Below are 12,426 nucleotides of genomic sequence, written 5' to 3' on the forward strand. Positions count from 1 at the left end.
GTATAGAATATCCGACGCCGCATAACGCGGCCAAGAGCTGCGCAACGCGTCTTTGGTGGGAACTCTGCGTTGTAGCACACCAATTTCTTTGGATTCTGCCGCGGCGTGTCTCTGCCATTCTTTGCTCTTGTGAGAATCCGAGTAATCGCAGATGCCACGTATCGGGAAATAGGGCAGCACATCCATTAGCCCGGCGGCCTCCATCTCAATACAAATGACGTCGAGTTCTCGAGCGATTTCATCTCAAGCCGTGCTGTTCTTCATCACCTGGTTACCTGAAGCGATCGCCCCGTAAGGCATCACAAAAATCTTCCGACGGCCGCTTTGTACGAGCCACCAACTTTATTTCGTCGCACTTGTCGCAAGAATTCTCCGAAAGCTCGTGTTGAGACGTCGGCAAGAAGAGCCGACCGGGCGTGCTCGGCCGGCTATATCCAGGGAGCTGGCGAAGCCCGTCCCGCAGGACCTCTGGCAACCGGCAAGGCTGCAGCTCGTGGTCGCGATCGCAGAGAAGAAACCGTAGTGCCCGGGAGCAGATCCATCACCCTCGCCACCGCCGTGCGCTTCAAGCGCCCTTTGTCGGATATCGTGCCCATGTCGTACTGCATGACTCTTGTTCCGACAACGACGTCCCCCAGGCGCATGTCTGTCCTGCCTGGCACATCACCGCCGATGCCGACCATCAAGGCCATTCGCACGGAGGAAAACGTCCTGATGAGGTTGGTCAAGAAAATGGCCGCGTTGTTGGTCCCGTACTGGGATTCGGGCAAGCAGGCAATGACGATGTATTGCTGCGCGATACGACCGAGCGTGTATGCATTGATGTCAGAGCTGGGAACGAGTACATGCGCAGACTCGAAGGTTTCGTCTAGCATCGCCCGTGCTGCCGCTCTCTCGATGTGCAATGCGCATATCCAGGCAATTGTAAATCGATGGCAGGGAATAGTACCCTGCAGTATGGGAACTGAGGACGATCTGGATCCTGGGTCCTCATGATGCTGTTGCAGCGTGTTCATGGTTCACTGGGTAGTAGCGCCGTGATATGAAGATAAGGATGCCTCGAATGAGAGTTGCTAGCTGGGATGGATGTGACGACTACGTTGCTGAATTGCCTGCCTCAGCCTTACCCCGCTACGTAGCCAAGAGAAGCAGGTTGCACACCAGGATCACATGGTTAGATTTATTATTGTCCGACGCCTGAGTTTAGGTTCATCCAGATATGGCAGGCAAGGCTGTGCGTTATCGATGTCGACCATGTTGTTACTAGGCAGATCGGCAACAAGGCCCTACTAGTCCTCTGAGCGGAGGACGAGAGCTACGGGTATGTTATTACATCTGCGGGAAGAAGAAGTCAGCAAGGTCGTATCAACAGGCAGTGTCACCTGAGGGTCATGACGATTACCTCGGAGTTGAACGATGCATAGTCTGGGAGACCTGCAGACTGATGGCCTCTATTCAACACCACAAGGCCAGACATAACTTAGCACCGCAGACAAGTACCAAGTCAGAGGCGGAAACATTGAATTCAACAGAGGCTATGCACCCCATCCCAACACCAAACGCCACCCATGCATCGTTACATTATTTGACCCTACTCCTTGGGCCTCCGGAAGGGATGCGCCTCCGTGTTCAACACCCAGTCATCAAGACTGATGACATCGGTATCCGCGAACAGCAGGTAGAAGTACTTGAGTGTCTCAGCAAGCCAGAAACTCTCCATCTCGTCGTTCTTGGTCGGCTGCGTCGATGTCACATCCTCGATGGCGCTGTTGCCGATGGACGTGGCCGTGGCCTTGACAACGGCCTCGAACATGCGCCAGCCCTTTTCCTGCCAGATAGGATCGCCGGTAATGCGATACATGTACCAGACGGACTCGATGGCCTCGGGCCTGTGGCTGTCAGTAATACACTCGCGTCGGGTAGCAATGGATCAAACGTACCGTAGGATGTAGTGGCGGTGGTTGATGGCTGAGAAGCCGGGCGGGATGCGCTCCGTCTCGATGCGGTTGTTGACGAACTCCTCATGGTTCATAGGCTTGGGGTCTGGCCGCTCTGGGATCGTCGCTGGTGCTGCTGGGGGCGTGAGGGCCGTAGTGTCGTCGATGGCCATTTGCCCGATGACGCCACCCGCAACATTCTGCGTGTTGTCTGTAGGAGGAACTTGCTTGGTTACCAGCGTGTCTATAGTGCCTGGGTTGCTCGGGTCCTCCACGGGGGGAGGTGCCCTCTTGGCGTGGACATGCCCTTCATGGGCATCTCCAGCTGGCGCCACAGGCACTTCCTCGACAGGAACATTGACCACGGGCGCCTCGACCACAGGTACCTCGACCTCAGGAACTTTGATGTCATCAAACTCGGGGAGCTTCACCTCCTCGTCGAAATTTGGCTGGATCATCACTTCATCATCGACAGGCATAGGCCTGCGAGGCGCATCGTCGTTGAACATCTCCTTGGTCGCCCCGGCCTCGGTCCCGGGAGCAGGTGCCGTCGGGGGTTCGTCTGGGGCGGCCGCAGCAGCTTCGGCCTTTCTGCGCTCCTCCTGCTGAGCCCGCAGCTGACCCTGTTCGTCGTCCTCGGCCGGCTTTGCGACCTGCTTGATTTGCTTCTGCGCCTGCTTTTCCTCCCATTCCTTGACGCTGTTGTCACGGTACTCTGCCGACGGGTCGAGATACTGCCACCAAAGGGTCTCGTTGTATGGGCAGCTCTCCATCGAGGCGCAAGGAACGACATTTGACCCTTCGGGCATGATCCCGGACGGCATCGACTCGTAGGCCCACACGCAACCGTCTGTCAGCTTCTTGGCGATCTCAAGATCCTCAGGACGATCGTACATCTGAGCGCCGAGCCCGAACATACCGCCGAGGAAACATGTCAGATGCGTGACCTCGTACTCGTGCCGGGCGTCAGTGGCAACGTCACCCGAGGTCACGATTTTAGCCGAGAAGAGCACGTCTCTATCCTTGGGGGCCATGGCGCGATAGAGCAGATGTTTCCTGACAGCCTCGACTGTGCCAATGTGCAGGTCCTTGTACTCGGGGGCCAGGCCGCCGAGCAAAGGTCCTCTTTGGGGAAATACTCGTACGCCGAATCCTGGCTGCCCGCCCATGCTGTACTGTTCGTAACCGTAACTACTGGGCACGATACCCTGTTCAATACAGTCCCCAGCTGGCGAACTTGCCGTCAGCGGCGATAGGCGCCTGCGATCGCTCGTCTCCGGTGGTCGAGCCGGGGTAGGATGGCAAGTCGTCGGACGTCTGGAAGCTCTTGTCCTTCTTGTTGGGATCAAGTTCTGCCTGGACATCGCCAGCGGGATCCACTGGGAGGGCACGGCGAGCTACAGCTGGGTCCTCAGGGGCGTTGGGCGTTCCGCCAGCAGGCTTCGACCATTTGGAAGCCGGGACTTCGCCCACGGCAAGTTCTTCATCGGCAGCTGTTTGGCTCCCTGCGGCAGATTCCTTCTCAACAGCCGGGGCGTCATCCGCGGCCTTGATCGCGGCCGGGGCGACGACCTTGGGCAGAGCAGACCCATCATCATCCTCTGGCTCCGCCGCATGGTCAGTGGCAGTGACGCCGTCCTGGCCCGGAACGTAACCTTGGGGTTGATGCAGCTTGGCAGCCTCCTCCTTGGCCCCTCATTTCGGCCTTCTCCTCGGCAAGTGCATTGCGCGCGGCCGTAGCCGTCTTGTTGCAGCCCGATATGTCAAGGTTTTCGGGGAAGAGGCCAGGGATGGATGTGCCACGCTCTTGGAGGTCCCTCAGAGCATTGGTCACGCGCGCAATGGCATCGTAATACTTGTTGTTCCCCGTCAGCTGCGCCAGACGCGTGAACTCCATCGACATGGACGCAACCTCAGCAATGCTGCCCGAGCCAGCACGATGAGGCTGCGAGGCAAAGTCAGGCATCCAGTTGTAGTACAGGATTGGCATGCGGTTGGGTGTGTCAAAGACGCCCATAAGGATCTCGGCGAGCTCCGTCGCCTTGTTGAGTAAGACAGGGTAGTCGCCCTCGTGGCCGCCGCTCACGTCGTATGCGGCCAGCAGACCACCGAGGTAGCGAATAATAGTCTCGAACACGGGTATGTCACGGCGCTTGTCGCTGTAGGTAAAGTCAATATCAGCAACGGCCTCGGCAGCTTCTTTGAACTCGTCCTTCAGACCCATGATCCACAGCGTGTCGAGGGCGTCAACCAAGGTGGCAGCCCATCCGCAGAAGGGGTCACGGAAGCGCTCGCTCACGGGCGACAGCTCGTCGTGAGTCCAGGCAAATTTGCGGTACCCATCCCAAGAGCGCTTGGCCTCGGCCTTGACGAGCGCGAGGCGTTTCTGGCGCGTTTCCTTGACGGCAGCCGCTTCAGTCTCGGGGGTGAAGACGTGCTGGATCTTGGGGAACGGCTTGGGCTTGCCGGTGGGCAGAGGGATGATGGACTCGGTAGGCACGGGGAAGTGCTCGGTCTGCTTGCGCCAATGGATTTGTGTCTTGGAGGCATCGGTCGGATCGGTGACCTGAGGCTGACGGCTGGGAGGCTTCTGGATGTGAATTTCTTCAGGGTGGAGAACCTGGTCAGACTTCTCAGGCTTGCCAGTGTCGGGTTCAGGAAGAGCAGGGCCGGTCTTGGTCGTGTCCCTGAAGGGATCATCGCGAGGAGGGTCATTAGCGGGTGGCGAGGCGAGACCGACAGGCTTGGGTTCAGGCTCGGGGACAGCAGCATCACCGGTGCCGGGGGTCAAGAGAGGGTTGGTGTCGGCATCAGGAATAACAACAGGTTTCGAGTCGGCCTTCTGATCAGCGGCGGCGGCGGGCGGAATGGGGTTCTGCTCGTGCTCGTCCTCAAAGGGGTGCTCAACGGGGTGGCTGTGGCCGGCGGGGATGTTGGTCTTGGGAGACGTGGGAGCTCGCGCGGGGTCCCAGTCGGAGTTTTGGAAGACGCGATAGAGGAGGAAGACGATGGCGACGGCGACGAGGAGCACGACGCGACTTCGCCGGCGAACCATGGTGACAGAGATCTGGCGTGGCGGGGAGACGGACAGGCGAGGGAGAGCAGAGGCGAGGGAGAGCAGAGGCGAGGGAGAGCAGAGGCGAGGAGGGATCGTCACTGTGGGCGGACGGAGTCGAGAGCTCCGCCGGTCTCTGGGGTGCCAAGACGGGAGGTCGTGATGAGCGGCAGAATGACAAGGCGAAATCTACTGCACAGTCATGCTGAGCTTGCAATGGACTCTCCAAACAATGAAAAGGATTGCGCGCGAGGAGTGAGATGCAAGGAGCGAAGAGCAAGAAGCGAGGAGCAAGGAGCAAGGAGCGAAGAGCAGGAGGAAGATGCCAGATGCCAGAAAGCCAAAAAAAAAAAAGCCAGAGCATCGGGCGCGGGAAAGGGCGACCGACGGGCGGGAAGGAATGGGGACGGCTTGATCGACCCTGCCCACATGCAAAGTGGTCGATCAGACCCTGAGCCTGTGGCCTCTTTGCCTCCATCCTTGCCTGGCTGGCCTGGCTTGCCTGGACCATGCTGGACCTTGACCTGGCCCCTAAAAAAGTCCAAGGGGAGAAAGAGGTGGGGGAGCCGTTGATCACCGCAGTCGTTAACAATTCACAGGGGTTGAGACACCTGAGGAACAGCGACACTGGCCTAGCGACACTGGCGAGCTTGGCCCAGTCCACCGTCACCGACGTGCCAAGATTGACTTTTCCTTCCGATCCGGCACACGAGGTCATGCCAAGCGCCTTGTCGAGTCGCATGTATTTCTGTTTCTGCCCGTGTCCCTTCTTGTGTGTCGCTCCATGTTCCGTTTTACCCGATTGTATGTGACGCCTTTCCTCCTGCTGCTATTGGATATGAAGGCCAATTTAGAAAGTCAATCTGTGTTGCACTGCGTCAAAGGCAGTGCATTGACTACTTTACCTAGGTAGAGGTAGACAGGTAAGGCGATCTTAAGGTTGGTGGTAGCTAAAGAGAGGTAAGGTTATCTCAGGCTGCAGTGATGCGACCCACCTTGGCTCCGAGAGAGACCACTAGCACTAGCCTCCCGATGTAGTTTAGTCTGTGAATTTCATCTGTTATTACCTACTAGGTAGGCACCCTGGCACCTCAGCAGGTGCCCCTGCTTGCCTGCCTCAGCTTCTCCGCCGCGCTGGCTGGCCTGGGCCGGTGCTTCCTGCCCATTTCATCTGCACATACCGTAAAGTAGCCAGGTACTAGGCACTAAGGTGCTGTACCTAGGTACCTTACCTTAGGTTCCTTACGGTAGGCATGTGCCTCCGCCGATGCATCTCGTGACCAATTTGCCTCTTTTCCATCCTGAGGAATACATCACCCTCCCGGCGTAGCCGCAAGGAGATGCATCGCGTTCTCGCAAATGCCATGGAATCATCAACAGTCCGCCCCCCTCCCAAATGAGAACAACACGCCTGCCGGATGCTTCTCTCCTAAGAGACCACCATTCTTCTTCTCTTCCTCCATATCCCGCCGAGACACCATACCTGGGCGAGACAAGACAAGAAGCGGAACCCGGAAATCCCAACGCCCCCAGAGCTCCCTATCCCCCGCCCTGACCCTGACCCGCTAATCGAGTTGGACCATTCCAGCTCTCCAACATGGGCTCCCCCTTTCTGGCTCCTCGAGATTTCTGTCCCCTCCCCCCCTTTTTCGTCTTTGCGGGGTAAGTGGACGCTGACTGAAGTGGAGAGAGCTGGAGGCCATATGGCCAACTACGCCCCTGCGAGGCCCTACGACGTCGGGCTGTTACCATCGATCCGGCCTTCTCGTGTGATAACCCGGCACGTCCCCTTGCTCAGATGCAACGATAATGAACACTTAAACATCGCTTGCCAATACAATTATGTGAACCTCCATCGAGAATCGTCAGACATCGCCATATATTCATGCGAATGCATCATGAGGCAGAGGCTCGATCATGTCATATATCCTACAATCGGACGCCGTATCAACCACGATTGGATGACCTCTATCATGTACATCCTTGACAAGCAGACAGCCTGTATCCCGGTAACCATTGGTAACAACTCATCGCCTCTAAACGCCGCGCTGAATCCTTCAGTCACACCCAGATCCTGGCACCGGACCCGCTCGCAGCCCAGCACAATCTCAAAACTCCTTGCCCCGAATCTTCGCGTACAGCTCCGTGTCGAAAAAGTTGTATCCTGGATCCAGCTCGCAGAAGGGATGCTGCGAGAGCAGCACATCTGCCGTAGGCCTCTCGTGGGGGTTCCTGGCCACATTGTCAGCAAATGAATTGAGATGATCAAAACAGCAAAACTCACACAGTGAAGCAGTCCAGCATGAACGCAATGGCCAGCGGGCTGATCGTCTCCCTGACCTCGTCCGGGATGGGCGGCGTCTCGCCGTTGGCGATCTTGTAAATGGCGCCTACGGCTTCCTCCTTGCTCCATGGCCTGCGACCGGCGAACATTTCGAGCACTACACAGCCCAGACTCCAAATGTCTACCTTGGCCGAGTATCCCGTTCCCTCGGAACGGATCACCTCAGGCGCCATCCAGAAAACCGACCCCTGCATGTTGTTGCTCTTGTCGTTACCATAGATGTTGTCCGTCTTCTTAGAGATGCCAAAGTCCGAAATCTTACACGTGCCATCAAGGTCGAGGAGGATATTGTCTGCCTTCAGATCGCGGTGCAGGATACCCTCACGGTGCAGGTACGCCAGGCCGTTGAGGATCTGCCCCGTCAGCGAGGACACGACCGACTCGCCGAAACTGCCGTGCTTCCGCAGACACGATCCGATGCTGCCACCAGAAATGTACTCGAGGAAGATGCTGATGGATGTTTCCTTGCGCTCGCAGCCCAGGTACTGCACGATGTTGTCGTGATCCAGGTGCTGCATCGTCTCGATCTCCTGGTCTAGCGCGGCCACGAGCTCCTTCATCTTGTTCTTGTCGCCGCCTGCCGCCTTGGGATTGACCTCGACCTCCTTGACTGCGAGGAACTCACCCGTCGTGGCGTTCATGCCCAGGTACACACGCCCGTAGGTGCCCTTGCCGATGAGCTGACCCTTGAACCACCGGAACGTCGTCTGCCGCTTCGGCAGCGTGTCCTGCGGAATCTGCGGCATGGCCACGCTGCCCCGTTGGTCCGGCCGGATCTGCACAATGTTGGCGTTGAACATTTTGGTGCTCTTGCGACGCATCAGCGCCGAGCTGTCGAGCCCGCCGCCCGTGCTCGCCTGCGACGTGGTTGTGTAGCGCTTGTTCGCCTCGTGCGCGCCGCGCGCGACCTCACGGATCGACTTCATCCGTCCGAGTCCGCCCGAGCGCCGCATGCTTCTCTGCGCAACGCTTGAGACGGTCGACGCCGGCCTCTCGAGCGCCTTGAGTGTCGATTCGTCCGAACCCAGCGTGTCGTTTTCGTTGTAGATGGACGAAACGCGTGAAGACGGCAGTGCCGCCGGTATGTTGGGCGGCGCCTGCGTGTTTTGCGAACCTGCTCGCGCCCTCTGGTTCTGGTGCTGGTTCTGGTTCTGGCTGTGACCGAGGTTACGTCCCACCTCGCTACCTGGCGACGGTAGAGACGCGTCCTCGCTACTGCTGCCGGCGGCGCCTGCAGCGCCCTCCTCGAGAACGGGGAGATCGAGATCCAGGTTCGGGAAGAAGTCGTCGAGGTTGTTGATGAGCGCCTCGGCCGTTGGACGGTTCGCCCACACGTCCTTCTCAACGAACGACTTGCGCCTGCTGAGCTTGCCGTCCTCTGAGCCCCAGCTGTCGCTCGCCGGCGTGTTGGGCGTGCGCTTCGAACTGCGCCCGCTTCGCGCGCTCGGCAGCTCGTCCTCCTCGTCCCCGTGACGGCCTGCACCTGCGCTGCTCAGAGACTTGGGTGACGTGAAGGCCACGGATAGACCCTTCTTGGCCCTCGTGTTCACCGTGAGCGTCGGCCTCCTCGACATGGCGTCATCTGAACCGTCACCCCCGTCAAACACACGCGTCGCCGCCGCAGCCGCCTGCTTCTTGGCAATCGGAATCGCAAAGAGCCCATCGTCCGAATCGTCCCCGGAATCGTCATCCACGGCCGCCGCCGCGGGCGGTGCCTTGGGCGCGGGCGCCCACGTGTTGACGTCCGTGTCTTCAAAGTCAAAGTCTGGTCCGTGCGACTTGCGTCGGTGCACCGAAGAGGCATCGGGCACGGGCGTCGAGCTCGGGCTGACGTGGTCGAGGGACGGCAGGCGTCCTTGGGCGGCTGTGCTGCGAGAAGGCGCTTAGCTTCCAAAGTCCATACTCAGTCTGAAGGTTGTCAGAAGGCGTCCCGCCCGGGCGAATAGTCCGGCACGACGAAGGGCATGTTGCCGCCGGCTCCAGGTCAGGGAGCCCGGTGAGGCCGACGACGCGCGCGGACTGCTTCGACCCCGACCCGGATTGACCAAAGTTGACCGAGGACATGGCTCCCTTACCTCGTTCTGCAGATTTGTTGCCGCTGCTGCCGTCGGCGCGGTTCGGCGACGCGAGCGACCGGCCGTTGGCGCCGATGGCGCCGAGGCCACGCCCCATGGACGCCAGCGCCGCGCCGATGCCGCCCATGGCGGGGCTCGGCGGTTTCTTCTTCCCCTTTTCGGACATTTCGTGCGCGCCGGGCCCCTCCTCGACCAGCGTCGACGGCCTGCGGGCGTGGTGGTAGGCGTCGGACCCCGTTGACGTGCGCAGCTGGTGGCCCGTCTTCTTGCTCAGCGAGTTGGCCTTGATGAGGGTCGCCGAGGGGTCGCTCGGCGGGGCGGGCGGCTTGCGGGCGGGGAAGAGCTGGTCGGGCTTCTTCTCCTCGAACGGCGAGTTGCGCGGCTGGTCAAAGTCAACGCTACGACCCGCAATGCCGTAGTAGCCGCCGGCAGTGCCCGTGTCGGGCGACGGGTTGTCCTTCATGGCAGCCACCTGGCGGCGCTTGGCGAGATACTCCCTCTGCTTGCGCTCCATCTCGGCGCGGTACTCGCTGGCCTCCTGCGCGAGAGCTTTGCCGTCGGGCCGCTCACCGCTGACCGTGTTCTGGCGCGACGTCGGCGGCGACGACGACGAGCGCGTGCGCGGGCCGTTCAGGCGGTCGTGCGTCCCCGATGACGACGTCGTGTCCATGGGCGTGCCGGGCGCGAGCGACGCCGGGACGCCGTTGGGGTCGATGGGCCCCTGGGCAATGTAGCCCGAGGGCCGGACAAAGAGCTTGAGGGTGCCGACGGCGTCGGCCTTGTGCTGTTTCTGGGTAAGCAGTCGCTGGTCGTCGAGCGGCTCGTCGTGGTTGAAGACGCCAAGCTCGGTCGTGTACAGCTGCGTCGTCTGGGCGTCCATGAGGCCGAGGCCAGCGCAGATGATCTGGCGCAGCTCCGTCGGGGTCTCGCCGTCGGTAATGTCGCACATGCGGTAGTTCCAGCCGTCCATGGTGGCGAGGACAAAGATTCTCTGCCGCGGCGACTGGGCCTGGGTCTCGTACGTCGTCATGTCGGGCAGGCCGAAGCTCGAAGGCGGGTGCAGGCTGAGGTCGGGCGACCCGTCGCTGGCGTTGCCGCTCTTGGAGCCAAACGAGTTGACCTTGAAGAGGTAGTTGGGCGACGTGGGCGACTCAAAGTCGTCGTGGGCGCTGGCGAGCGTGCCGTCGTCGCGCTGCTGCTGCTTCTTCTTGCGCGACAGGAAGCTGAACTTGCTCTTGGGGTCCTTGGCCGAAGGGGGCTCGGAGCCCGAGTCCTGCGGCGAGGGACGGCTGCCGCCGCCGTTGGGGCCGTCCCGCGGGCTCGTGGAGATTATCTCGTTGAGGTTGCCACTCCGCAGCAGCTGGCTCGCGCCGGGCGGCACGCCAGAGCCATAGATGGCGAGGTTCGACGAGACCGAGTCGGTGCTGTTGCGGTAGCGGTGGCCGAATTTCGTGGTCCGTGGCGAGGCCGAGAGGGCGCCTGTCGACTGGGCGAAGAGAGGCTGGGGCTGCGGGTGCGGGTTGGGGCTCTCGAGGGGGCTGTCGGTGCGGCGCTCGGCGTCGGTGGAGCTGGGGCTGTGGCGGCGGAGGCTGTCGCTGTCGGCGCTCTTGAGGAGGGTCCTGTGGTTCGAGTCGGAGGACATGGTGCCGTTGTTGAGGGTGGGCATGGTGGTGGCCCTGTGGTTGGAGAAGCGACGGGACGCGAACCCGGGGCCGGGCATCTTAATGGGCGAGTCGGCCGGGTCGGTGCCGGCGCTAGGCAGATTATTGCTTCCATAATTTAGGGACTCTTTGCGGGCATGGGACGAGGACGAGACGCGCGTGCCGCTATCGACGGGCTTGCCGGTGACGATGCTCCGGACGAGCTTGCGCATGCGCTTGCCCTCGTCGCGCTCGCGCGTCTGGTCCCAGCCGGTGCCGCTCTTGGTGCACTGGACGGCGAGGCCCGGATAGACCTGCTGGTGCATGATTCCAAAGTTGCCGCGGCCGCCGTGGCCGCCACCGACCTCGAGGAACTTGACGCCGTGCATCTTGAGGCTCTTGAACGTCTCCTGCCAGTCCTTGGAGAAACCGTTGGCGTCAAGCCAGAAGAGAACCTTGTCCATGGGCCACTGCTGGGCGAGGTCAAAGGGCACGCTCGACGACGCCGTCGGGTTCGACGTCGTCGACATGCCGCGGGCAAACTTGTTGGCGGCGTCGTCCGAGGGCGTCGTCGTTGTGTTGGTCATGGTCAGGAGCGACGAGTCGGCCGTCGTGGGCCACGAGCTCTGCGACGTGGCCGAGTAGGTCGCCGTGTCGTCGAAGCCGCCGAGCCCCGGGATGCCGACGCCCTCGCCGTACGTCTCGCCGTAGGGGATGTAGGTTGCCGACATTTCGTTGCTCACGGGGGGCGGCGGCGGCAGGAGCGACATGGTGGCGCCGGCGGCGGCCATTTGGGCGTGGAACTTTGGGTTGTAGGCCTGGTGCTGCTGCTGGCCGGATGCCGGGGGCGGCGGTGGCATGCTGAAGCCGCCGCGGGCGTCGTACATGCGGCCAAAGTTGCCGCTGTGCCATGACGTCTGGCCCGGTCCCGGTGGCGGGCCGGGCGGCGGGGGCAGCATCATGTTGGCGCCGCCGGTTGTGGTGCTGGCGGGGGCTGAGGGGAAGCGCGGCGGCGGCGGTGGGATGGACATCATGTTGCCCGTCTGGCCGGGCATCGGCGGCGACAGGAGCGGTGGTGGCGGCGGCACGGCGAAAGACCGTGAGGGGTCATGGCGCTGGGCGCCGTTGGGATACATGGCGAAGAATTAGTCGTGCAAGATATCGTTCTATATGGATGGAAGTCGGCGGGGATGTTGGGCTTGGAGCCCGCTGTGTAACGGCAGGAAGTGCGAGGAGGTGTCGTGGAAAAGTCAACGTATACACGCTTCTGCAAAATCAAAAGGACCTTGCTCGAGATTGTATGGAACAGTGGGTGACCGGCGGCGCGGACCTGGTCATGGAGATGGACAGACCGGGCAGGGGGATCAGCCCGTCG

The 12,426-nt window shown here is 61.0% G+C and overlaps 3 protein-coding genes across 3 annotated transcripts; all 3 read right to left on the bottom strand.

The window, feature by feature from the left end:
* Positions 1 to 428: 428 nt before the first annotated feature.
* Positions 429 to 1,016, bottom strand: VDAG_00872 (uncharacterized protein; the record flags this gene model as incomplete). Its single annotated transcript, XM_009649758.1, has 1 exon — positions 429 to 1,016. One exon carries the CDS (start codon positions 1,014 to 1,016, stop codon positions 429 to 431), a length of 588 nt encoding a protein of 195 aa, XP_009648053.1.
* Positions 1,017 to 1,591: 575 nt separating this feature from the next.
* On the bottom strand, positions 1,592 to 4,992 carry VDAG_00873 (endoplasmic reticulum mannosyl-oligosaccharide 1,2-alpha-mannosidase; the record flags this gene model as incomplete). Its single annotated transcript, XM_009649759.1, has 4 exons — positions 1,592 to 1,889; positions 1,941 to 3,107; positions 3,157 to 3,538; positions 3,588 to 4,992. The coding sequence occupies 4 exons, from the start codon at positions 4,990 to 4,992 to the stop codon at positions 1,592 to 1,594; spliced, it is 3,252 nt and encodes a 1,083-aa protein (XP_009648054.1).
* Positions 4,993 to 7,100: 2,108 nt separating this feature from the next.
* Positions 7,101 to 12,187, bottom strand: VDAG_00874 (MAP kinase kinase kinase mkh1; the record flags this gene model as incomplete). The annotated part of the gene is made up of 3 exons (XM_009649760.1): positions 7,101 to 7,224; positions 7,277 to 9,205; positions 9,240 to 12,187. 3 exons carry the CDS (start codon positions 12,185 to 12,187, stop codon positions 7,101 to 7,103), a joined length of 5,001 nt encoding a protein of 1,666 aa, XP_009648055.1.
* Positions 12,188 to 12,426: the final 239 nt, after the last annotated feature.

Source organism: Verticillium dahliae, genomic scaffold (assembly GCF_000150675.1).
Source record: "Verticillium dahliae VdLs.17 supercont1.2 genomic scaffold, whole genome shotgun sequence".
In the NCBI taxonomy this organism is placed as follows: domain Eukaryota; kingdom Fungi; phylum Ascomycota; class Sordariomycetes; order Glomerellales; family Plectosphaerellaceae; genus Verticillium; species Verticillium dahliae.